The sequence below is a fragment of the Haemaphysalis longicornis genome, unplaced genomic scaffold, assembly GCF_048455015.1.
Source record: "Haemaphysalis longicornis isolate Haplotype H1 unplaced genomic scaffold, Haemaphysalis longicornis Haplotype H1 scaffold_3, whole genome shotgun sequence".
Classification (NCBI taxonomy): domain Eukaryota; kingdom Metazoa; phylum Arthropoda; class Arachnida; order Ixodida; family Ixodidae; genus Haemaphysalis; species Haemaphysalis longicornis.
Genome location: NW_027526335.1, coordinates 106,875,305 through 106,902,757, shown reverse-complemented (window position 1 = coordinate 106,902,757; position 27,453 = coordinate 106,875,305). Strand labels below are relative to the sequence as shown.

At 51.3% G+C, this 27,453-nt stretch overlaps 1 protein-coding gene across 1 annotated transcript; it reads left to right on the top strand.

Moving 5' to 3' along the window:
* Nucleotides 1–1,013: 1,013 nt before the first annotated feature.
* On the top strand, nucleotides 1,014–27,453 carry LOC144175364 (solute carrier family 45 member 3-like). The gene is made up of 7 exons (XM_077704446.1): nucleotides 1,014–1,028; nucleotides 1,905–2,063; nucleotides 5,138–5,375; nucleotides 17,493–17,785; nucleotides 23,249–23,357; nucleotides 23,858–24,081; nucleotides 26,954–27,453. The coding sequence occupies exons 1-7, from the start codon at nucleotides 1,014–1,016 to the stop codon at nucleotides 27,188–27,190; spliced, it is 1,275 nt and encodes a 424-aa protein (XP_077560572.1). The 3' UTR covers nucleotides 27,191–27,453.

Below are 27,453 nucleotides of genomic sequence, written 5' to 3'. Positions count from 1 at the left end.
CCGCTCATGTGTAGAGCACAAAAACTTGGGAGCGTAGCTTCCCGAATATGTAAGAGTGGCTATTTGTCGGAATAAGCTCGTTATTACTCAATATTATCATAAATAGCGTGAGCTAGGTTTAAATTTTTGGTCAGTGTTTCACAACTGCGGGTCATGGCAACTGTGACACCTACTCTTGGCATGCGGTGAAGGGATAGCAGAAATATCCTGTTACGACGTTAGAGTGAGCTTGCCGATTCGGGTGTTGTCGATGACAATCTGACTGAAATTATATATCAATTTATGTACGTCGTCGCAAGGGCGTAAACATAGCTCCCTGAATATCTCCACAAATGTACGCAATACCCCTTCTCTCCATTTTGCAAATATGTGAATACTAGCAACAAAAATGCAATAAAATCGCTATCAGTTTAGCTGCGTAAAGGAAAACAATTACAATGTTCGTGAGGCCATAATACCTTCGTGCATTTGACCACATGTGTTGTACCGGACGACCCGGCATATTTGCAAGTGCAGGTAAACAAAACAGCAAGATATAGAAAATACTGAACTTGAAAAACAGACTTACTCGCAGTGCAGTTATATGGCATGCGTCTTTTATGGCCCCTTTAACGTATAACTACGATAAGAAGGGTACGGGGAACTTGCAATAATCTGTGTTCGTTGAACGTAACAGCGGCGTAACGCCCCATCCATCACCCTCACAGGGAAAAACGCGACGATTTTATTTGTACGTGAACGCTGCGATGTGCGTTTGGTTGTGCTGAAATAAAATTCCACACAACGATATCACAAAATCGACAGCTTCGTCGTCTGGACACGTCGTTACTCTACCGACGCATTTAGCCCTTGCCTTGGTGCGTAGCTTTTGAGTGATCGCAAATCTGCAGCAATGACGCACCTAGGACACCTGCTTTGATGCGAAGACAATTCACTTTAAAATATTGCTATAGCTGGTCTTCACATAAAAACATAGCGGGAAATTTCTTCTCTTGGCAACCCTGACAACCGCCATGACAGTGTCCACGGTGTGTGCGCATGCGTCTGCTTCTCGCTTAAAAAAATAACAGGCCCTGGCATCCGCCATCAGCAGCGCTGGCACTCCATTCTCGACCGCGCTGTCAAAAGACATTTATAATAGCGGTGACGTTGCATGGGGATGCTCTACTTGCCCTTGAGAACTCCGCGCCAATACTGCAAAATGGAGCCCCTGTTGCAAAAGGAAACGGGCGACGCACGGAATGCCTACGCTACAGCGCAGACTGCGCAGTTGCCTGCGAACACGGATATGGACACATTTTGCGCTCGCACCTTGCACACGGCAGAGTCGTTCAGTGCAAACGCCAAATAATGCTTCCGAAGAAATGGTGAATGTTCACGCGCACGGCGATCGAGATACCACGGTATCGTAGCCGTGCGCATATTTTTTGCTGGGAGACTAGAGACATCTATCGGCAAGTGGCCGAAAGGGAAGGCACTCGCCGACAGATGAGCAACCAGACGCCGATACCAAGCACGGCAGCTGGCAATCAGCTGATCTGTGCCGACGACTTCTCTCGTGTCTTGCGACAGGTAGGCTATAAGAGGCTGCGCGAAAGAGTAGTTAACATAGATGCATTGCTTTTGAGCAGGGTGGGATGGCTTCATGCGTGCGCCACCATGCTGAAGCATGTGCGTCCCTGTTCCCAAGGCGCCATTCCTGGTTGCCCGAATGCGGGTCACGCCAATGAAGACAACCTATATTCTGATGCAGGACTCAGTGGTATCGTAAGACTAGACATAGCGAGCATTTTGCACGAACGGGCAGGAATGGTGCAGCGTAATTTGTATGGTATTTCGTAATTGGTTGTTGGTTTGGCTTATAATGCACGTCTACCTAACTTTTGCGGCTATCTCGCCTCCAGGCAATGCTGAACCCGTGTCAATCCCTGCTCCATGACCTTGTGGAGGACACGGACTTAGGGTTCTCTGTCTATTCCTTCGCCCTCTCGCTGGGCGGCTTTTTCGGTTACCTGCTCAGCGCTGTCGACTGGACAGGAACGGCTCTGGGGCGTGCGGGGCAGGTAAGCCTGAGATCTCTATTCCTGTTCAGTACTCGGAGTGTCCCGGGCACCACGAGTGAAGCAAATTGATATTCCATGTAAGAAACCTTGTTACGTTGAGAGAACTGATCAGCGTAATTTTAAGGAAGAATGGTGAAGTTTTGCAGAATTCGTGACGAAATTATTGTAATATAATGAAATGCTGAACTCTGAAAAAACAAATAATACATTGTGCAACGCCTCACGTGTTAGCCTTCTAAACGTCCTCAGTACAACCACAGCATCGTCTTGCATGAGAATAGTGGAATTTTCCATACAGCTGCTTGGAGCTATCAGAAAATGAATGGTGACGGGCCGAAGCCGCCCACCGCCATAGGCGTGCATTCCCAATTTGAGTGCCCCCGACGCGGTGGTGCAGTGGCTAAGGCATTGTGATGCTGAGCCCAAGGACGCGGGTTCGATCCCGGCCGCGGTGGTTGATTTTCTGATGGAGGCGAGAAGCGAAAACACCCGTGTGTCAAGATTTCGGCGCTCCTTGGATATCCCCAGGTGGTCAAATCCAGAGTTCCCCTGTACGGCGCGCCTCATAGCCCAGGTCTAGCTTCCACGTGTTAAACTCCAAATCAATCAATCAATCAATCAATCAATCAATCAATCAATCAATCAATCAATCAATCAATCAATCAATCAATCAATCAATCAATCAATCAATCAATCAATCAATCAACCAATCAATCAATCAACCAATCAACCAATCAATCAATCAATCAATCAATCAATCAATCAATTTGAATTATTCTGGGAATTTCAAGCCAGAAATTGCGAAATGAAATTTATGAAATACAGCCGTCGAAAGTGTTAACAACAACAAAGAAGTGGGATTACAGCGTATGCACAGAGTGGCAGCTTACGATAGCCAATGGAACATCCTCGGTTGCTGATAATCTACGGCCACGAGCGTGACGTTCTGCACTCAGGTGTTTCAGTGCATTCGCAGTACCTCGCTGGCTGACCCGGGCTATATCCTACCGGCCGCTCTTTGCATCGGCTGGCACCCACTTCTTTGTCGTTGTTAACACTTTTTGGGACTGTATGTGCTTCAGAGCTTTTGCTGCTGCTTGGGCTTTTTACGGCCATTGTCTTTTTTCGCTACACAAAAGCGCATAGATATAAAAACATGTGAATGCATCCGCATAGTTACCCAAAGGAGCCCTGCATGAAGATAGCTTCGCGAACAAGATCTTATTGGCTTAAATTAAGAAAACATTCACACACCAGAATATTGCCTGCATAGGAGAGCAGACATGCGTTATAAAAGCAGATTTACATTCATCATACGAAGCACATATAAAATAAATACGACGGGCATACAAAACCATGCAATGTCGACAAAAGTCACCAAAGAAGGATAGTGAAGAGCGGAAATGTCTTCTGAAAAGTTGCTTAATGAATAGCAGTGTAAGCACTCCAAATAGTGCAAGTGTATTGAAATATGAGATCGTTGACTTATGCAACTTCAAATAACGGGACTAATGATTTTTGACTAACTTTCTACTTTGCCTTCATACCCGCATTCATAACCCTTCCTCTGATCCCTCTTTCACTGGTGCCTTTGTGACGTGTCTAAGCAGGCAAATGTAGGGCTAGGTGGAGCCAGGTTTCAGCTGAGAAATCGGGCCAAAGCTTCCCATTGGAGAATTTCCGCATTAGCGGTGACGTTCATGGATAGAGATGGTATTCATCAGGTTTTTATTTTCAGACGACCGAACAGAGTTTAACGGATCTATGCGTTTCACACCAACGGAATGCAGTTGTATGTCTCGTTCTTGTAACTTTTGGTGCCGCTCGCTCAGGTTCGAGGCACACCTTTTTTTGCATCTTGTGATGTTAAAGCGAAGCTTTGGCTGCCTCACTGATGGCAACCGTCCGTCACCAAAACGCATCGCAGGAAAGCCAACTTTACGCAATGGGTTTCACAAGACGATGATGATGATAAGTGCCTGAAAAAAAATGTCTGTAGTGGTCGGAATCTAACCTGGGTCTATCGCGTTATGAAGCCGACGTCTATCCGATAGCGCCCTTCCGACACGGTCGAGGCAGTTTGGATGTTGCACTTCGACTTTGACTGAGGCTGCATGGGGGACAGCTTCGCGTTTTAACCATCTTTCTGCTAAGAAAGGGGCATCGATTTTTTTCGTAGCGAAGTCTTCTATGCTTCACTGGTGGCGTTGAACGCGGAAACGCACTCCAGGAAAGTCAATTTTGCACAATTGGCGGGTAAATAATGAAGATGGGGATGATTACGATTAAACGCGATGCTTTCTGCGAAAAAAGCACTGCAGGAAAGCCAGCTTACACATTCAGTTCCCACAGAGACACATCAAGCGCCTCACGAAAAAGAAAACGCTTCCCAGGATCGCAATTGAACCTGGGAACTTGGCGTTACAAAGCCGACGCTTATCCGATTCCGCCAAGGCGACACAGTCGAAGCGGTTTAGATTTTGGACTTTTACTTTGGCTCAGGTTGCATGGGAGAAAGCTTCGCGTTTTGGCGGTTTTTTCTTAAGAAAGGGGCTTTGATATTTTTGCTTAGCTTATACCTCGCCTTTCTCCGACCCTTTTTTAACCCGGGTTTTTATTTGATGGCGCCAAAGTTAATCCGACGTGAAATTTAATTACGTTAAGGCTGTAATTTTTTGTGTACGTTAGTTTTTCTTGAATCTTCTCAAGGCTACATGCGCGATAAGCAATGTTGAAATGAATGACCCGTGTCACCAGTGGTAGCAGTACGGAAGAGCTTTGACTATAAATACTTCGTCTTTAGGCTGGCTATTACTGAAGGCACTTGGATGGCGCTGGTCGTTTTTAGCACCGGAAGAACTACTGCCACATGGAAAGCGCAGACAGACTGATTTCTGAACAGCCGCAATTAGCTCCGATCAGGGTTACTAAAACTAAGACGGTCGTGTTAGAGGCTGAATTTTTTTAGACTAGATGCGTGATAACCATTCACAATTAATGCGACTCTTTGGATTGATGATGGGACCAGAGAACATTATAATTCACCGTCATTCACAGTATCAAATTCCTTACAGGAGCGAGCCGTGTTCCTGCTCCTGCTGCTGGCTATGGGTGCCTGCCTGGCCATCACGCTGGTGTTGGCCAAGGAGAAGCCGCTGGCTTCGCCCAAAGGAATAGGAGGCGTTGCGAACGAAAAGGCAGTTCCGTCCCCACCATTTTCTTCTCTTGCGGTGCATGACGAAGGGTTCAAAAAAGGTGGAAAGTGGGCACCAACTGAATTCAACAGCGTCAAGCTCACATCCTTGGAACCAGGTGATTGCACCTTAACTTGTGGGGAGCGCCTTGGCGCACCTTCTGGCCTAGAGGGTGTTGCCCGGAGCCCCTCGCCGTGAGCTCCCTTCCCTTGCCCTCCTCGCCTGCCGTGCGGCTCCGGGCAACTCCGGGGCCGCAAGACTTGGGAGAGGCGGGTGCCCGAGTGATGGCGCGAGGGAACGTGTAGGAGCGGGCGGTGCCGTGGTGGTGAAGAACCGCGCGCGGGGACTCAGACTCGGGACGCGGAGTGTTTCTGGTGATGGTGTGTGTGTGTATGCCCGGACGGGCGACAGCGTGGAGGATGTAAGTAAAGAGTTCTTTCACGCAACCGCAGTGTGCCTCATTCCTTGGCATGCCGTAGAGAGCAGGCCCACATCTGGCGCCCGAACGTGGGGCTGATGTCAAGCCCACCCGTGGACATTTGCTCTCTGCGGCTGCCGGGAAGGGGCCCACTGTGGTTTGGGACGGCATTCCTTTGTTCCGGGAAGGAAGCGCCATTTTGGCAGTGGGAGACCAGGGCTTTGAGCCGTGTAGATGCATGCCTGAAGTTTTTCTTGCGTTCTTTTTTTCTGTTTGGTTAACGGCCTAAGTGGTTACATTGCGAGTGTATTTAGCGTTTGTAGGGATATTAGTCGCTTGTGTATTTTGACGTGGCCCTACTGTAGTTTTTTTTGTATTTTAATGTGGCTGTAGTTCAGCCCCGTTGGTCGAATGTATTGTCTTGACGTTCATTTTTTGCTTCCATTATATATTTCTGAGTGGAGTGCGTTTGTCGCGTTGCGTATGTAGTTAGCGCGGCTTGCTCTGTATCTTCGCGTCTACGGTTTGGCGTGGTTGAGCCAGCTTTTTGTTGGGTAGTTCGCTGGCAATGGCTCCTACCACACGGAGAGAGACGGGAGAGAAGGAGGAGCCGCAGGGCTCGAGGGGAGACTCAGCGGCCGCTGCGCAGGAGGCTGCTGATGAGTTGCAGCCCGCAGATCTCGCCTCAATGATGAGGCAGATGACCGGGATGTTCGCGGAGATGACCCGAATGCTCGGTTCGGCGCCAGCGGCTCCCACCGCGGGTCCTGTAGTGCCAGTCTCGAAGCCGCGTTTTAATATCGAGGTTCCCTCCTATTCCGGCTACGAAGACGTGAAATCCGTTTGCGAATACCTGCAGCAACTGGATTCGTATCAGACTGCGGTAGGCGCATCGGATGATGACGTGCTGAGGCGGGTCCTGCCCGTGGCACTGGTAGGAAGCGCTGCGCGTTGGAGGCGCTGCGCGTTGGAGGCGCTGCCAACCGGCTTTCGAGTCGATGGCAGATTTTAAGGACCGCTTCCGCGCTGAATTCCTGCCACCCGATTACGAACACCGTATTAGGGACGAGCTTGCCCTTCGCACGCAGCACCCTGAGGAGAGCCTCCTCGAGTACGTGCGGGCGATGCAGGAGCTGTACGAACGGGCCGACCCCGAGGCAGCCGACGCGGTCAAGGTAGCGCGCGTGTGCAGGCAATGCCACTCGCGTTTCAGACCGTACCTGCGGGGCCGGAGTTTTCGCAACTTGGACGCCCTCGCACAAGAAGCGCGAGTAATTCAGGCGGATTTACTAGCCGAGCTTCACTACAGGTTGCCGCCGAGACCCGAGGAATCGCTCGAACCGGGTTGCGCCTGGTCGGGAGGGGGAGCGGATAACGGCCCCACAAACTCCACGGTCGGAAGCAACGCAGGCGACGGAAGAGGGAGACAGGACGAAACAGCCCGCTTGTGCTGGTTTTGTCGCAAGCCTGGCCCCTTTACCGTCAATGCCCCGAGAAAATGCGTAGCACGCAGGGAAACTCGGATCGCCGGCGGCGGTGAAGGGCGGTAGCTTGTTGTCGCCGGCGGGAAGCGAGAAGGGGGGGCCAGGCAGAGGGGGTGCGAGGGAGCCCCCAGAGCACCCCGGCGCTGGCACCGGCGGGCAGCTGGCCCCCTCCGCATGTAGGGCACACGGGGACCCATCCTCGGTGGCCCCGTTCATGCGAGTGCAATTAGTCGGTCAAGAACTTTTTGCACTGGTCGACACGGGCTCGACGGTTTCTCTCATCGGGGACGAAATCTTCGAAGCCTGCCGGAAAAGAAGAATCCGGGTCAGGTCCGCCGAGACACCCTGGAGCTTAGCAGCGGGTTCGGCAAAAGCAGAGGGAGCTGTGAGACTCACGCTCGGTTTTGATGGCAGAAAGCGCAGACAGCGTTTTGTCTGCTTGCCTGGTTTGTCTGTTCCAGTCATACTGGGCAGAGATTTCCTCTCGAGGGAGGGTGTTGTGCTCGACACGGGGAGGAACGGCTATCAGTACGGGTCGCAACCCCCTTTCTTTCCTTTCGCGAACGCGCCGATGCACGGTTTGCAACCGCACGGGGCAAGTAAACTCTACTGCACTGCGGAAGGCCAGGGAGAGGCGTCAGGAAAGATGAGCACTGGTGTAGAAGCGGTTGTCGCATCTTTTTCAGGATCCGATGATCAGCGCCGAATGTTGGCGGAAAGTTTGCTCCCCTTATCGGAAGGGGGTGGCGGAAGCGCGCGCGCCGAGTGCAGTGGTTTCATGGGCGGCGCGGGCCACCCCAAGAGGGGGAGGAGAGGGCCGGACGGAGGAGTCGAGGCCGGCCGCAAAGGGAAAGAGGAGCGGCATCTCGCAGCGGCGATTTCTCGCCCCCCGAGAACGGAGGGAGAAAGGAATCTGTCTTGGGGGGAGGTAGTGAGTAAGGAAGAGCTCATTGAGGCCCAGAAAGCAGACGGTCTGTGCCAGCGGGTGCTGAAAAGGCTAGCGAGTGGCGTATCTTGCACCGGTAACGCTGACGGGTTTGACGCGTATCTGCTGGCGACAATGGCTTATTACTTCGCTACTTTCCCCAACTGGACGACGAAGAGGCGGTTTCATCCCCCTTTCGAGTCGTGGTCCCGATGAAGTTGCGGAACCGGTTCATGTGGTACTTTCACGACTCAGCGCTGGCAGGACACGGCAGCGGCAGTAAGACTTACGACAAGTTATGCCGTGTCGCGACCTGGCCAGGCATGAGGAGAGACGTAATGAGCTATTCCCGCGCTTGCCCTCTTTGCCAGGTAGCGAAGCCGCGCGCTGGGAAACCTGTGGGCTTCATGAAGCCGGTGGAAAGCAGCTACCCGTGGCAGATTGTAGCGTGTGACGTAATGGGACCCCTCCCAAGATCCGCGCGAGGAAACCAGTTCATTCTGGTTATAACGGACCACTTTTCTAAGTGGGTGGAGTTGTTTCCCCTTAGAAAGCTAGCGTCGGAGCGGATCGTAGAGAAGCTGGGGGAGACATTCACTCGTTTCGGCTTCCCCTCCGACCTGATCACTGACAATGCTTCGTATTTCACAAGCAAAGTCTTTTCAGACTGTTGTCGAGCGCTGCACATTCGGCACAGGAGAACTAGTCCTTATCATGCTCAGAGTAACATCACTGAGAGGGTGAACAGGAACCCTAAGTGCATGCTGGTTGCGACAACCAAGGAGCATAAGGACTGGGACGCGCGTTTGCCTGAGCTGGCTTTCGCGACTAGGACTACCGTAAATAGGTCAACGGGTTTGACACCAGGTTACCTAAACTTCGGTAGAGAGATCGCTTTTCCAATGGAAAATGCACTGCTGTACGCGGCGGCGGGTAACGCCCCTTCTCTGTCGCAGTACGCGGCTAGGCTCCGGGAACGCCTTTGGGCAGCGCAACGCACGGCTCGGGAGAACCTCGACGTGGCGCGCATGGAGCAAGCCGAGCAGTATAACAAAGGCCGTCGTCACCTTGTGTACAACATCGGTGACCTAGTGCTAAGGAGAACACACCCACTCAGCAACGCTGCACGCGGTTTCACTGCAACGCTCGCACACAAATGGCAAGGGCCATACAGAATTACGGCGCAGACGACTCTGCTCACGTATGAGATGCGGTCGCTTGAAAGCGACGAGCTGGTGGGTCCTGTGCACGTGAGCGATCTCAAGGCCTATCACGTTCGCACTGGCGATGACGAACAGGTGGTAGCGGTACCAGAAGGTGGGAGTCCCGCTACTGAGGACAGAACGGCCGGCGATAGGATTCGCACCCATTGTTACGACCTGAGGGTGCGGTAGTGTCTACCCCACACGGGTCCTGGTCTCACGTGGTTCTACCACGGAGCAACCCGCAGCACAGTCACCGCTTCAAGTTTCATCGCGCCACATGTGCGGTGGTGCGAGGTGTGGTTTTGTGCCTGGCCGTTACGATGACCCGCCGCGGTGGCTCAGTGGCTAAGGCGTTGCGCTGCTGAGCACAAGGTCGCGGGTTCGATTCCCGGCCGCGGCGGCCGCTTTTCTGATGGAGGCGAAAAGCAAAAACGCCCGTGTGTACGAGATTTTGGCGCACGTTAAAGATCCCCAGGTGGTCAAAATTAACCCGGAGCCCTCCACTACAACGCGCCTCATCGCCTGCGTTGCGTCGGCGTGTTAAACCCTACAATCAATCAATGGCCGTTACGATGCCAGCCTGGGCCTGCCGACAGCGGGCCCTTCCGGTGCGACCCGGGAGCTTCGCGCCACCGGCCTGGTGGTGCGGGGCGATACGTTCGTGCCTGGGCGTTGCGAGTCCGGCCCGGGCCTGCCGAGCAGAGGGCCTTCCTGGTTCGAGCCGGGATCTGTTGCCATGGCCCTGGGGTCCTGCCGCCCTTCGGAGATGCGAGGCGGCTGCGGTTCGCCTCCTTGTCAACGGCGGAGCCCTGTTCGTGGATTGGGGGCCTGCTGAGCTCATCGCGGAGCTGTAACCCTGGCGTGGAGGCGCCGGTGTGCGCACAGAGCCTACAGCTCGCTCTGGGGCTGCGAGCGCCCGTCAACCGGGTTTGCCCTGGGCTCATCACGGCGTCTCCGGTTCCGGCGCCGAGCAGCGGAGATCGGGACACCGGGGCGCTGTCGAGAGGAGCCTGGCCGTTCGGTGGAATCCTGCGCCGGGCAGCCGAGAATGTGCTCCCGCGGACGCCTACATGGTGGCGATGGCGACAGAGCGGCATGCTGCCACACTTCGGCGGGTGCCAGCCCACCCACAGCTGCACAGGGCGGCTCCGGGCACCGACCAGCGCTTCCACGTGCGCTAGGAACCCGAGGACGATCTTCATTGACGGACCCGTACCTCGTGTTTGAGGGGGGGAGAGATGTAGGGAGCGCCTTGGCGCACCTTCTGGCCTAGATGGTGTTGCCCGGAGCCCCTCGCCGTGAGCTCCCTTCCCTTGCCCTCCTTGCCTGCCGTGCGGCTCCGGGCAACTACGGGGCCGCAAGACTTAGGAGAGGCGGGTGCCCGAGTGATGGCGCGAGGGAACGTGTAGGAGAGGAGCGGGCGGTGCCGTGGTGGTGAAGAAGAACCGCGCGCGGGGACTCAGACTCGGGACGCGGAGTGTTTCTGGTGATGGTGTGTGTGTGTATGCCCGGACGGGCGACAGCGTGGAGGATGTAAGTAAAGAGTTCTTTCACGCAACCGCAGTGTGCCTCATTCCTTGGCATGCCGTAGAGAGCAGGCCCACAAACTCAAAGCTTTTCATTTCGAAGTGTTTCGCAAGCAGAGTTGCTTTCGTTAGCCGCACTTAAGACTACTTTGCGAGTGAGCTCACGGAGAAATATTTTAGGCGTTGCACTAGATCACGTTGCATCTCTATTACATGCTTTGGAAACCTTGAACGACTGTCTCATTTTGATGTCTATATTATTTCGTCTGCTTTCGACTGTCATACTATACCCGCGTAGAACTTAAAAACGGCAAAGGAAGTTGCCGCTGTGCCTCATCGCCGCAGCCGGATGTTACTCCGCGCGGCGCAAGTAGTGCGCTACTGGGAATATTTTGAACATGGCACGAGCCGTTTCCGTGATTTGGAGTTAATATGCTTACAAATTACTGCAGCGACGACAAGCAAACTACGTGAGAAAAGGCAGACGATACCACGCATTCATAGCATGTCCTTTCAGAACGCGCGCGCCCGTTGACATCAGGTTCTGTTGCTTAGGCGGTGTGATATCGTACATCAGCTATTGCCGTCCTTAACTTGTTTTTGTGTATAACCTGGATACAACCTGAGGGGGAGGGGCAATACCCCCCTACCCATTGAGGCGTATTTTTGGGATGTAATTGTATCCCACGAAAGGGGGGAGGGCGGCCAGCACCGCTGTGACAACTCGGAATGCAGGACTTGCCACCAGGGGGCCAACCGATGCAGTCGTGCTTCACGTCGGCTTTACCAAGTACCGGTCTTCTGAAGCGCCAAGTGGATGCAATGCCACGGAACTAGTACCAATCGACAGAGATTCTCCACGCGATTACCGGGATACCAGATTTCCCCAAGGCAAGCCATTATTTCTCATTTTACGAACCCTGCAAGTTTCGAAGCGGTGGCCGCCACGTTAACCTTAAATCAAAGATTAGCCAGCCAGCGGCGGTTACGCAATGGCTTCCTCTTCTACGAGGAAGACAGCGTCGCCGGTGGAGGATTTTGCTGCTTTTCGCCCCGGCATTAGCCAGATGCAAGTCGAAGTGGAGGGAGAAGAAATTACAACGGAGGATTTTCAAGGGGGCTCCGGCTGGACGCACGTGGTCCGAAAAGCTAAGACCTAAGGCAAGGAGGCTACGCGGCCGGCGACACCCGAGCGGCAATCTCGGCCTCGAGAGAGGAACCAGTACACTAAGAGTCATCGCCTCAACGGCAGGGGCGTCTAAAATGCCTTATGTGCTACCACGCGAAGACATGAAAATCGTCTTCAGGCCTCGGGGAGGCCTAAGCATTGCCAAGCTGCAGGCGACCGTGGCGACGGTCGGGCCGCGGCAGTGGGGGTATTAAGGGAAGACGGTGCGCAGACACGTTCTGTCCGAATGTACACCAGAACATGGTGGTGGTGAGCACCCCGGACGAGGGACGAGCCCGGGCCTACGCCAGAATTCAGTCCATCCACATTAGAGATCGAGTGCACGAGGTAGGAGCATACCAAACTACGCCAGATGGCAGGGTGAAGGGAATATTACGAGGAGTTCCAGTGGAGGACACGACGGCAGAAATCCACCGGAACATCGTACACCCGCGCAACCCGCTGGCGCCCGGAGCGCAACGCATTGGTAATGCGACAACGGTGATGATGTCCTTTGAGGGGCTGAAGGTGCTCGTTTATGTGTGCTATGAAACGGTACTCCTCCGGTGCGGCCTGTACCGCAAGCACATTTACGTGTGCAGACAGTGTGGTAGGGTTGGACAGGGGAGACGTATGCCCCAATCCCAGTGCTAAATTGTGCTTCGACTGCGGCGCTAACAACCCGACTGAGAAGAACGACTGTAAGGTCAAGTGCAGGATCTGAGGGGTGGCCACACCCAACAGGGGATCGCGACTGCAAGCATCGATACAAAGTACCTTACGTGGTGATCAGGCGGCAGTGGGAAATGAAGATGGAGAAGCAGCGTGCACGACGGCAGCTGCCGAACCCGGACGAGTTCCCGGAACTGAGGAAGTCAGCGGAGAGAGCAACAGCAGCTGCTACCCAGCGTAGCACGTCACGATCAAGGAAGAACAGCAGGTGCCGAAGCGCGGGTCGCCATCGTGGCAGATCTAAGTCAGAAGAGCGCGTAAGCTGGGCGGACGCCACCAAAGCAGGAATTAGGAAGAGGGGTCCATCGCTGCACCAGAGCCCAGGGCCGAGCGGCGGAGGTAACAGCGGGGACAAGAAAGGCGACAAGAGGGACGAGGAGATGTAGCTACTCAAGAACGTAGTCATGCTTAGCAGAGCAAACGACCTTCTCAACCGAAAAATCGCGAAGCTCGTGGCAGCGCTGGACAAGTCCTACAAAAAAGTAATGTCGCTCAAGCTGTGCCTGCCTGGACGACCCACGCCGACGCAACAGTTGGCGAAGGAGCGGCAATGCGAGCGGTGACAACAGCAGCCGCCGCATCAACAGGCGGATCGGGTGCAGACGCCGGCCCCGCAGCCCTTCAGGTTATGGGAGAGGAGACTGTGGAAGACGAGACGATGACGGTGGCAGCGGGACCTGTGCCCAAGAGCAGTGCCACCGAAAGCGTCAAAGAAGGGAGAATCAACGAGAGGCTCAACAGAATGGAAGAGCAACACAACGCGACAATCAATGCATTCAACGACAACTTTGCGAATATTGACACCGCAGTATAACAAATCATGGCGGCGCTGCAGGCGTCAGGAGGACAGGTACCAAGCCAGCAACACCACCCACCGCAAGCATGGAAAGAGCAGCAATATCAGCTACAGCAGTAGGGACCACGCGAGGCCTGCTGGTCTGGCAGAGGAATTGTAACGGCTTCGCCAGAAAAGAAGGCAGTCCTGCAGCAACACCTGGAACAGACAACCGTGAGGTCCGACGTCATCGTGCTGCAGGAGACCCTTACATATGAGGTCAAGCTCCCGGGCTACAAGGCGAGCGTCAGCCCTCCGAGCCTGCGGGACACGGCCGGCAGCAACGGTAGAGGGGCCTGCACCCTGGTGAGGCAGGGAATCACTTTCCTAAAGCACGAGGTACTCGGCGTGAATCGCCTGATTGAGCACACTTTCATCAAGGTGGTAACGGGAAAGAAGAGTAGGAAGGATAGCACATTCATCCTAAACGTCTATAGCAGCCCTGCACGCAGCAAATAGAAGTTCAAGGCTCTGCTCTACAAGGCAAACCACATCGCCGGCCCGAGCGACAGACTGGTCGGGTGCGGAGACTTTAACGCGCCGAACCAGGCCTCGGATTGTAGCAGGACACTGGTCAAAGGCCGGGACCTCCTGCGGGACGCGACCAACCTTGAGCTGACCCTGATCAGCGACCCGGCGGACCCCACGCGGATCGGCTACTCGGTCATCCGAGACACGACGCCGGACCTCGCGTTCGTTCGGAACGGCGGCAGCGACAATACGGACACGGGGTACTTTGGCTGGCGGAACACGGGGCATGACCTGGGCAGCAACCACTACATTGTGGAGATTACCGTCCCGCTCAGCAGCGGCGGCCCGGGCATCAACTCCAGCAACTGTGTCAGGACGCACAAAGTCACCCACTGGGACGCCTTCCGAGGGTCACTATCGGCCGAAAAGGTGGTGATCGAGTACATCGAGAAGTGGACGGCGGGGCTCATGGAGCGGGCCGCTACACCGACCGAAGAGGTCAAGACGGGTGCCGGTATCGAGCGAGTGGACAACCGACTGGCCCACCTCATCGAGGCCAAGAAAGCCCTCATGTCGAGGTGGAAAGCGCAACGTACCAACACGAAGCTCTCCAAGAAGATCGCGGAACTAAACCGGGTAATCGAGGCCCACTGCAGAACACTGGGCGCCCAGCGATGGCACGAGATATTCAGCGCGGCGGACGGGCAGATGCTTGCGGCAGGACGTGGACCCTGCTGCGGCACCTCCTGGACGAAACCAAAACCAAGTCGCATCAGCGAGAGTGGCTAAGCAGGATCACGCACGCAGCGGTCACGGAATGCGCGGAGGACGAGGTGCGAAGGCGCCTGGACGCGAAGTACCTGCCGGCCACCCCGGCGGTGCATCACCCGGACTACCAGGGTGCGGCCAACTCTAGCCTGGACAGATACATTTAGGTATGGGAGGTCAGAGCAGCCCTGCACGACCTCAATACCAGATCGAGTGACGAACAAGGTGCTGAAGAATCTCGGTGTGTCGGCAATCGCGAGCCTCACGGACTACTACAACCGGTGCTGGCGGGCTGGGACTCTCCCCCGGCCGTGGAAAGCGGCCAAGACCATCCTGATCCCCAAGCGCCGAGCAAGTCCGAGTTCACCGAACAAGTCGGAGTTGCTAGTGGTGCCACCGAAGGGTGTGAGAAAGAAGCGAGACCCGTGAAGGGACGGCGAGAAAATCACGATACGAACGACCGGCGGCCAGGTGATCGCGCACGTTGAAAAGATCCGGGTGCTGGGCATGCTTTTAGAGCGAAGCAGAGCCAATGGCGAAACCATCAACCGCCTACCGGTCAACGTCAACACGGCCATAAGCCTCATAAAGAGGATATCGAGCAGAATGGCCGGAGGCATGAAAGAGGCCAGCTTCACGTGGCTGGTACAGTCCTTTGCCGTGAGCTATACTGCCTATGTGGCGGCCTTCCACAATTAGAAGGTACACAAGCGCAACAGGATCAACGTGCTCATACGAAGGGCCTACAAAGAAACACTCGGACTTTTCGACTGTGAAAGCACGGCGAAGCTCCTGTCGCTGAGGGTGCACAACACCCTCGAGAAGATTGCAGAAGCGCAGAGAACCGTCCAGGTGGAGCGGCTCTCGGGCGCCAGAACCGGCCGGCAAGTGCTCCGTAACCTAGGACTGAAGCCGAGGAGAGCGGACGAGGAGATTGCAGAAGTAGTGGAGGTACCAGAGTGTGTGCGGAGACACGTGCAAGTGTGCCTCATACCCAAGAACGTGAATCCTCAGTACAACAGGGAGCGGAGGGCGGTAAGGACCAGAGCCTTGATCGACCTCCACGCCAGAGACAATGCCGTATATGTGGACACGGCGGAGTGCAAGGACAGGAGGGGAGCTTTCGCCGCGGCGGTGGTCAGTGCGGTCACCGGCGAGACGAAGGCGGCGGCGAGCGTGTGGACACGGTCGGCGCATCGGGCTGAGGAGGTGGCCATCGCCCTGGCCCTCGCCGACACCGGATGCACGACCGTACTGAGTGATTCCAGGACCACGGTGCGGAACTACGCCAGGGGCAAAATGTGTGTGGCAGCAGTGCGGGTGCTTCGCGCGGTGAACTTAACGGACAGAGTGGACAATCAAGTGGTTCCCGGCGTGTCTGCCCGAGGCAATGCAAACCAAAACGATATAGCCAACGAGGCGGCGCGAGGTTTCACATTCCGTGCCGCCCAACCGGCCGACTCGACGAAGGAGTGGTGGAGCGAGGCCAAAGACAGGATGACAGAGTACAGTGAAGTGTTGAAATGCTATAGACTAGGGCGCAGGACTATGCCCCCGCCTCACCCGGGCCTGACCCGAAGCGAGGCGGTGACGTTCCGGCAACTGCAGGCTGGGTCGCTACCCACGCCGGTGCTGATGACGCACGTGTGTTCTAGCGTAGATGTAAGCGACTTGTGTCGCGTGTGTGGATCGGAAGGGGCTACTGCGGCCCACATTTTGTGGGATTGTGAACAGAATCCGAGGGAGGCACGGACAGTGACAACGATGCCGCCGTGGCTTGCGGCCGCTGCAGGAAGCGACCAACGGGAAGAGCAGACACAGGCCGTCCAGTGGATTTCGGCTGCCCTCGAAAAGCAGCGCTCGAGCGAAAGCGCCGGGTGCTCGCTACCACCCCAGCACAGGGGTAGGTGCGGCTGCCAGAAGAAGGCGGAAGTAGAGAGGGCTGCTCGCCGAGTAAAGGACGCCACGGCAAGATGATGTGTGGCCGCATCGCGATGACCCTCCCTTCGTGGGGCAATGCTAGTAGCCCGCCGGGTGATCAAATAAAGTATTTTCACTCACTCACTCGGAATGAGGGTACCTTGCCTTAAACGTCCGGGCCGTGACTGGAGAGTCTCCGACACGTCGGGGGAGGGTATCACTCCGAAGCATAGAATACAATACATTGCCATACAAATGCATGGCATAGAACGCCTCTTCCGAACATCGTGTGTTTGGGCCCAAGTCAATGGTCAAAGAGCTGGTTTTCCTTGTCTTTTTTCTTTCAGACATGTAAAACATTTCATCCCCTCAGAAAATAATACTGAACTACTTCCTTTATGACATCTCTCTCTCTTTCTCTCTCCCTTTCTCGCAATATATATATATATATGTATGTATGTATGTATGAATATACAGAAGCCTGTGTGCATGCGTGTAGGCATACATATTTCTTTATATTGGAGGTGCTCTGCAGTTTCATCAGTGTCAAACACCAGCTGGGATTGCTGCCTTTCCCACGTCGTCAGTCAGTACAATAAATTTACTCCCCGCAGGCGTTATTTGTTTTGAAATTTCTTATAAAAATGCAAGTATGAGCGATACACAAAACGCATGCCAGTAACATTTCTTGCTTGTTGGAGGTAAAATGTATAGTGTGTATGTATACGTGACAACAGCAGCAGAGCACGACATCATCATTCTTCGTTATTCGTGTTCACCCAGGGCCGACCACACCGAAGCATGATCCACCAAGCAAGGACGTAGTGATTTTCAGCAACCGGATTTCCTCCAGCGAGACAAAGAGCTTGCAGGACAAGCAACTGGGTTCACCGCCGTTTGCAGATGGAGTCGGAGCCTGCAAATTCTTGCAGTGCGTGTTCGGCTTACTACCAGCCCAGGCAGTCGCTTCCCTGAGGCATATACCGAGCAGCCTTTGGCGCCTTTTTTTCTTCATGCTGCTCGCCTGGATGGCCCTGATGTCGCACTTTCTCTACTTCAGCGACTTCACGGCTGAGGTACTCATAACGCCCATATTCTCGAACATCGCTTCCCGCCGCTTTTCGTCTTCCCTTTAGTTTTAACCATACGGTCCTTGCGACTTATACTCCCTTCCCACTCGGGGTTTTAAACTTTCTTAGAAAGGAATTACTTATCGCATATCAGATGTTTTACGTTCAATGTCAGTTTAGCACTAAAATTATTGACACTTTTGTTCCCAATGTTTGGTGTTAGCGACGTAAATTTCAGATAAAATAACGTTTTCCGCTAACATTAACTTCTGATGGTGATTATGCTGAGTGCTTGGCACACTGCAGGCGCAATACGGCTGTGAACCTCAACACCACCTTCTTTGCCGGGGCATTGCTTATTCAGTTCGAGTGGTGGTTTCTTTTGCGTGGGGGTCCGTGAGAATCCTTTTTGGGCGCCAAGGCAGTGTTGTACGGAACGGCGTTACAAGGAACGGCGTTCCTGGAACTAGTTCCTTTTTGGAGGAACGGAGGAACGCCACCGTTCCATTACGGGTCGGTGGAACTGTAACGGTAACCCGTTACGTTGTTGACGGAACGGCAGGAACGGCGTTCCTGCCATTACATCGCTAGGATTTGGCTGTTTTTGATGCCAAGGCTCGAGTACAAAAATCCACAAAGCGCTACTGCGTTTCTCTTCCTATAAGATGGTCAATTTGCCCGCCCTTCAGCCGTACGTGCTTCCTCGAAGGTCAAAGGCAGAAGAATAACCACGCAGCAGGCCGCAGCTTGTGTTTGCTTTCATGCTGGTCGCTTGCGCGGCGTTCGACGGGTGAATAGCGTAGCCGCGATAATGCTTTTCACCCTTCATCGTTTGTCTGGGGAGGCCAAAATGCGCGTCTGGCCGATAGAATTGTTCCCTGGCGGGGAAAGAATAGAGAGTTTTAGCAGTCCGTCCGTTCTGTCGTATGCGTTGTTACTTGGTTGACCGGGACCCGGCTGGGCACTTGGGCATTCGTCGCGGTAGGGAGATTAGTTTCGCGGGCCTGCCTTCGCCATGTCCGTGCCTCCGCACCCTTCCTACTCGCCCTTCCGCGCGCTCAGGAGCAGACCGGAGCCGGACAACCCGGTCCAGCACGTTTCAGTGTGGACATTTCGGTCCAGCACGTTTCAGTGTTGACATTTCTGTGCACGGACATTTTGGTGCACGACGTCTTGGCCCAGACATTTTGAGTGAGGGGATGTCCCAGGCATTCTTTGAATATTTTAGCTTTAATATTGTAATTTCGTGACTTGATATGATTTTACGTTCGAGACTTATACTTGCGCCGCCGTTCGTGGAAACGAACGCTAAACCCTGGCGGAACATTGCCACGTGAAACCCAATTTCTGTAGCAGATGGTAAAAATTAACGTTGTTAATTTGGATCCATTCAACCATTTTTCTGTTATTTTAACATTCATGTGAACAACCCTAATACTTTAAGTGTTACCAAAGCGCTTTCCTTTCACTTCACCCAACGGTGCAAGACGCTGCTGCTTTTAGTCTATTCCTCCCCCCCCCCCCCCAGGAAAACTTCCGCAAAAAAACAACAGAAAACGAGGTCGATTAGGCGCGTGTGCATTTCGTTTCAATTAATCTCTCAGTCAATATCGTGTCACTTGTGCTTCACCATTGCATCGACTGGACTTCGAAAACTTGAAGGCGACTGTTGCCGCTCTCGTCACACTAGCCTATTCATTTTTTTTTTGCTCCTTATAATGGGAGGAAGCGATGTATACCTGGGGTGTCCATGTTATGCGCGACCTGATGAGTTAATTCACAAGGGGGCGATTGAAGGTGCAGAAAGAGTGATTCTTGGAGTTGGGGCGCCATCGGTATGACCGGAACGCGCCGAAGGGCGTAGCCAGCAAACGATAGTGGCCATTGTGTTCTCAGCGGCTTTGGGGGTGGCTTTTTGTGTCACATTATAGAGGTTTCGTGCGCCCATAGGGAATGTAAAGCTTTTTCTCTGTTTTAAACGCGAAGTGTGCTATGTAAGTGTTCTGAATGTATCACCCAATTCCTGCAGAAGCCTCCACTAAGAGGCTAGCAGTATGTTCTAAATAAAAAAATAGAAAATCACTGCGGTGACGCTTCGGAGACCATGAACTCCACCACGCCAGTAGGATTTTTAGGGGAAACCGAAAATAATATGGCTGAAAAAGAAATCTGGTCGAGATTCGAGCGTACAGGTGGGAGGGGGGGGGGGGGCGCTAGAACAAAGAATTAGAATGTGGTAAATGTAGGCTTGTAAACATTAAACGAAGGTTGGTTGTCCCGAACACAATGGCTGGATTTTGTATGCACAACCGGTACGCGCTTAATCAGCATTTAGGACATTAGAACCTGCGGCTGTTTTCCAAAAGGCCCGTTTTTCCTCCCCGACAATATCCTAGACCAGTGTTCGCGAATTCATTTTAGCAAGGCAGCCCAGCCTACGTAATACTCTTCATAATGTTTTCTTCATTCTGATGGGCTAGCTAATGTTTGTTACTTTTGGATATTGAGAGTGTGCATGTAATTAATGTAATTTGAGGGTGTGATTTAAAAAATACAAAAGAGGAGGTAGACCATCGTAAACACGGGTAATTGTCTTAGGTAAAAAAGAGCGAATATAAATTAACAACCTCTCATAAATGAAAAAAAAAACGTGTGCTAAAGAATTCAATCGGCTGCATAACAGGTGCCCCCGGGAAGAGGTATTAAACAAAAATATAGAAATGTAGAATTTCTAAAAATACCTGGCAAAGATCGAACATGGCATCAATCAAAAAAATAAATTCACTGCTCCAGATTGTTGTCCATAACCCATCTTAAGCGGAAATAAAAATATAACGGCTGTCGCAAACAGGCAAGCACCGGATAATTCGGTCACCGAAATTTGGACACCGAAATTTCCGCACCGAAATATCCTGCACCGAAATGTCCCCGAGCCGTCTGGAGTTTGTCCGGTGCTCCCTGAACAAATTCGCCTAGGAGCGTTTCTTTTGATTATCTTTATCTCCAGATAATCTGCTGCCGGTGGTGTTAATATTCTTATAATATACGTAGTTCGATGTGAGTTTTAAATGTCTCACTTAATTTCGACCCAGGATTATCCGACAGTATATTTTAATTTAAAAACCTAATTGTAACGTTAATGTAACGACACGTTCCAATTTGCGAAGTGGAACTGGAACGCGTTCCTTTCGCAATAAAGGAACTTGTAACGGGAACTCGTTTCAAAATTGGCAAGGAACGAGGAACGAGCTTTCGTTCCTATTTTGGAGGAACGTGTACAACACTGCGCCAAGGTGCCTCTGAACGAAAAAAAAAGATTGACATAAATTTGGTTATGCAAGAAATGAACCACGTAAACGGGAAATGTCTTGAAGGGTTGCATTTTTTTAATGTTACCAGAACACAATAAGTATACAAGAACATTGTGCTTAATATAATTCGTACTTAAAATTTAATAATTAAAACGTGTGGTATGTTTATGGAATGTGCTAGTTGCTTCACACGTAAGTACGCCTAACAAACAGAAATTTACGACAAAGTTGAAGTTTTTTTTGACGCTTAGTTGGCCTTCAGGTTGCTGTACGCACTTATTCGTATAAATCTAATTTCCGAGAGACTATCCAGCGTAAACTTCGCACTGTACCGAATGCTTGGAGTGTAAAGGGCACAAAGCAATACAGAGAATAAAAACATACAAACGAAATAGCGACGTCATTTGTATTGCTGTCAAGAAGAACCGTACTTGCGCAAAGACAAATATATTATGTACATTTAGACTGACATCTCTCGAAACTTCCAAGTGGCCTAAAGATGTTATGCTTTCTGGGAGTATCCAATTACGTAAAACCTGTTCGTGGCAGCAGCTGCGGAGGATACGCCATAGAGTCACAGAACTGTACAAAGGACACCGCGAGCCAGATTCGCAGTCTCGAGCTCCTTGCTTAACTCTTTGCGGGTTAATTTTTTTCCTCAAATGCGAACTCACCCCCCCCCCCCGTTCCATGTTTTACGGCAGATATAAATTCTTCGATCGAATTTATTTCGAGCAGAAAACTGTATTAAAAAGAAATCGTATGTGTGGTTACATACGCGTGGTTTGTTAATGAGGGACACAAAACAATTCTAGAAAAACGTCATACGACTTTACAAAATCTAGTTTCGCGGGCGTTAGAAGCGGGAAGAACACGGAGGACAAAATCAAAACTAGAACCTGCGCGCCCCCGTGTGGCCGGATGCGCAAGCTGTAGCCGGCGCACCGCTGTAGTAAAGCAAAAAAAAAAAAAAGAAAAGAGTAGCCATCGGCACAAGAAAAAAATTTCACGCATTTCCGCCGTGTGGCACCACATGCCAAGCGAGAAAAATGACCGAAAAAGGCGCGGTTTTTAAAGCTACAAGCGATGACGTAGATACACGTCACTGACCGTTTCGAAGGTTGTTTGCAGGGGACGTACATGCACGTCATCTACCCTGAAAATACTTGAGCGCTTAAGTCCCGCTACAATAAGAGAACAAGAAACTGCCTGAGGAGGCAATAGGCGCTGCCTGTATCATTTTGTACCGACATTCCGTTTGGACGTGTAAATACAGAAATATACCAGCTGGCCTGACTAATCACTTGGACGTAATAATGAAATTTTGAAGGCTAGCGAAATGTTCCCCACATATCATTCCATGTTCTGAAGTTTTGTCTTCTACAGAGCGCCATTAGGCTCTGGTGCTGACGATTTCGGAATTAAGTTGCACTCCGCAGAAATCTCGGGTGGCTGGTGGATTTACAAACGCGGTTGGAGGGTTAGCTCAAATTTTCTTTCCTAATTGTCTAGTTGCAGTGTGCACTAAAGTTGTTCAGCAACGTTTGGGTGCTTAATGAGAAGCTATCTCAATGAAGCAGCTATCATTGATACCTGCTTCATTGCTTTTTTTAAGAAGCAGACTAGCACTAAGTTACGTGTTGGTAACGTAGTTCGTCAAGTGGCCAAATGAAGTTTTAGCACCATCAAAAACACAACTATCTCTATTTCGCCTCACTGTGCGGCGAATACAATTTTAGACCCTGCGTAAGCGGGTAAGATTAGTATGAAGCGCGTTACGGTTTCGCTATAAATGTTTTGAAGCTTACGCTTTTGTGCTCTCAGCGCTGGATTAACAACTTCTTTTATGATGCTCATAGCGAACGAACCGGTGCCGTATTTAAAAGGGCGCTGAACTTATGGCTGTTCTTGGCCACAGTACCAGCCATGCCTTCAAGGGAGATGTACTTCGCGAAGCAACGTATACACGTTGAGATAATAACGTTCAAAATCGATTCGGAACAACAGCCTGAGCGTGGACTCCAACGTAGTGATAGTTTCTATAACACTGAGTTGGGGCTGCAGTTGTGATGGGTTAGCAACAGGGATATGACTGACTCTGATGCGAACAAAGGTGATGTTATCCGCACATGTTGAGTCACAATGCGCATGTTCCTAGGTGGTGTACCATGGACTGCCCGAAGACAGCGCCGCCAAGGCTGACAGGTTGCGTTACGACCGTGGTATTCGAGCTGCTTCCTGGGGACTACTGGTCAACTGCGTCGCTGGTACGTCACCTTCTCACATCAGACCGACTAAGCGGATACTTAAAGCAGGACCATCTGATACAACGCGTGTACTCAATACTATAAAATGACAACTTTGGTAGAGAAGCAATGCAGTAAAGGTGGCGCGCTTGGAATGGACGTGATTTTTGTGCACGGACCTCTGTTTTGCCAACCAACGGCATGCCGATTTATTGCCCCCGTTACATGGGTTTCAAGAAATCCCGCATGCCGTATTCATGATAGGGAGGAAGCATTTTGGCTCCTAGCAAAGCAATGGCTCGGTCCTGATATTTTATTGTTCTCGGTATTGCATTACATTAGTGCGTGTTCATTCATGCTTCGGCCACATAACTAGAATGTTTTTTTTCCTCCTTCGCGTCGGTTATGTGTTCTAGTGTACAGTGTAAATTTTATAATGTCGCGAAATGTACATTCAACTCAGGGGCCAATGTAATGCTGATTTTATCATAGAGGGCGTTGCTTGTGCATCCACTTTACAGCGTCGGTGTACGCCATCGGCCTTCAGTGCCGGATAACCGAGCGCTTTGGCCAGCGCACCGGCCTTCAGTTAGGCATGGGAACCTTCGCCATTGCCATGTGCTACCTTCTCGTTTTGAACGACTTCACAAGCATCCTGGTGCTGTCGGCTGTAATGGGCATTGCAGCAGCTGCCATCGAATCCATTCCTTTCGCACTCACCTGCTTTTACTGCGAAAATAGACAGGTGAGTTGGAGCCCAGTTTATTACATACGCGAACGTTCAAAGATTACGTCTTAAGATGACTTTGAAAAAAAAAAAATTCTGGCATTATTTGTTAATCCTGTAAACGCTGCGCTGACCGAGTTTAGAAGAACAAACTGGGATTAGAGAAACACACGCACACGCAGAAGAAAGCGCAACCAGAAACTCACTTAATTTTCCGACCTTTTCGGAAAATGGTTGGAAAACAGAAGCAAATAATAATAACCAGCTCTGAGAGCGACCGCGAGTGTACAGCGGGGCGATTTAAATTATCAGGGAGTGAACCGAAACCACTGTCTAACGATTTTGTTTTCGTGTGTTTTTATCATTCTTTGTTTCCGTTTTTCCGCCATCTTTCTAAAGAGTCAGACCATTAAGTCAGTTGGTCGTTGCTCTTCCGTACGCGTGAGTCGTGTGTTTCTTAGTTCTCGTTCTTGTAAAACCAGTCAGCGCAGTGTTTTCAAAATTACCACGTGCCAACTATAGACCACAAGCAACTTCTATAGTTGTCATTCCTTGTCCTTGTTTCCAACCAACATTTTGTCTTGGGTGTTTTGGCGCGTTTTAAATATGTGAGCTCCCACATCTACACCAGGGATAGGTGCATGACCGGTGGATTCGGGTTAAAATGCTGATAGTTGCTGATTGATGATGGATGAACAGAAGAGATGGAGTCAAGGAGAGGATTGGCCAAGCGACTTCGCGTTGGCGGAGGTCTGTCGCTAGCATTTCTCATTGGCCCGGTGCTACGGCCATAGAGGCATTATTCAAGCAAAGCTTTTTATGACTCACTGGTGCGGTCCATCGTTACGCCAAAACACAATGCAGGAAAGCCAACTTAGGCAATGAAAATGCTTCCCGTGGTGGGATTCGAACCTGGGTCGTTAGGGTTATGAAGCTGACGTCTATCCGAGTGCATCATTCCGACACGGTCGAAGCGATTTGGGTTTCGAACTTTGACTTTGACTCAGGTTGCGTAGAAGAAAGCTTCGACTTTTAACCATCGTTCTCTTCAGGAAGGGGTTTTTATTTTCTCTCGTTATGGGCGCCAGCACCATAACTCTGTTCGGTTTCGTAGCTTTCAAAACACGTGAGTGATTTTACTGTGTTGGAAGTTGTTTCTTGCACACAAAAGAACGCCCAACTGCTTGCTTTCAAGTCGCGTCTTCGCAGCGGTTCCCACTAAAGTAGGCATAAAGGGTCCTCTAAAATATGCTCTGAACGATTACCTGGGCGAATCGTACGCAAAAAAAAAAAAAATGACCCTAGCAACCTAGCTTAAATTTTTCTGCTTTTTATCTGAGGTGCAAAGAGAAAGACTAAGTGCTCAGTGATAAAGCCATCCGGTGTGGCCATTTACCAAAAGGTGTTGAAACGGCCCTGCAGTTAGCAAGCCTAGTGGGCAGTAAAGCCAGCGAATGGTTTGCGGGCGCTCATTTTGTTTTTCAGTTGTCATTCCTAACACCTGTGCCATCTTCAGTTGTTATTCCTATATCGCGGTTGACATATCCGCATTGACTGGCGGCAGGTTCTCGCAAGTCCATTCTGCTAATGTTGTACAGGCCACTTGCAACCCAAAGAAGAACTGATTACCTAAAGCGAAAACTATACCGCGGGTTTTGTGTACTTTGATAAAGTGATGCAGAATGTTCAAGGGTAGTCCCCTCTTGCAGAAATTGGTAAGAACACGGACCATGACAACAGGGGGATTCGTAAGTAAGCAAGAATACGCACATACACATTTCTTCTGAATCTGAGTGTGAAGTCTCATAGGCGGGTGACGCGGCTTTGTCTTTCTGGAAGACGAGAGTCACGACTCCGGACATTACATCACAGGACATGTCAATGTCCATATTAAGAAGTACAGCGATAGGGCCAAAAAGAATAAAATGCTCTCACTTTACTCATTGCTGGCTCCAATGGGCAGCGGTATTGTACGTTCGGCCCTCTTTGCTCCTACTCAACAGAGGGAAGCAGCATGACAGAAAGTAGGTACCACTAGTGGATTGCGCACTTCGCAACTTTATGCATGCGAATTACCGGTCAAACCTGATTAGGGATAACGGGTAATGAACACGGCAACGTAAGTAATGACATCGTGATGAAGGTCGTGACGTAAGAATGGAATGGTTTCTGTGCTTGTATGCGTCATATTTTAGGATAACGCCAGTATTCGCAAGGACTTATATACGATTGGGAAATAGAGCTTTCGAAAATTGTGAAGCGGCACAACACTCGAATTGAGTTGGAGTTTTTTTTCGCTAACCCGCTACCCTTGGTCGGAAGGTGCACAAAGTAGGATAATGTTGTGGTACGTCCCAATTTTAGTGGTAAAGTATATGTGCACAAATTTTGTTAGACACGGCTTGCCTGGGTCCGGCCGTGATCCGACGTGCCAATAAAGATACCCTTGATTACCGGCGCACAAGCGGCGCCACCCATGGGCGCCGCGGTGATGAACACGTTATCACTCCCACACTTGCTTGACACGCTGGATAGCAAACCACCGCTGTGGCGGGAATTTCAAACTGGCCGTTCACGACCGCGTTCGTAGCGTAGTGGGAGCTAAGCGTTCGCACGGAGGCCCTAGCTGCTCGTAGCGGAGTTTCCCTTGTGGCCTCTCTGTCATTATTTCGAGATATCCGTGGTCCCACAAAAAATGTTTAAAATAAGCGGGGCAACCAAGTAGTACCTATGAGAGGTAAATGCCCGCGAGAACAAGTTTCGACTTAACCTATATTTAGAGATATGAGAGTTTCAGTTAATGAGGGTTTAGTGTATTTACAAAAGACGGTGTTTCCTACCTCAGCATCCGCGACAATTACAAGCATTCATTTTTTTGTTTGCTTTACAGGAATATTTCAAGGAATCTCAACACACTTTTGGTGTCGGCCAGTGCTTGGCATTGCTAACTACAGCCGAGTACCTCTCACAAGTCATTCTGACGCTGCTTATGGGCTACGTCTTCTCCGCTACAAGGACCCCAGCCTCATACGTTCTGTTTGCCATGGTATCCGCCCTAGCGTCTGTCGGCGCCTCTGCGTTTCTTGTGTGCCCGCCTCCCACAGCCCCCAAGAAAAGCATCGACTAGCAACTATGGACGGCAGCAGCCGAAGCTCCATCCAGCGCCGTAACGGCCAGGTCACAGTGACCTTTATCTCATGGGGCAGCAGAACTATGATCGCCTATTGCACAGAGAAAAAAATAGTTGACTTTGCAGCATTTTTCAATGGGATAGGAGTTTACTCAATAACGTAATTTTTACATGGCATGCGTCTTCAAATGACTTGCAGTGAGAAGTTGGATCTCTTGCAAGCAATCACGAATAAAACATAGGGGAAAACTTTTACATGA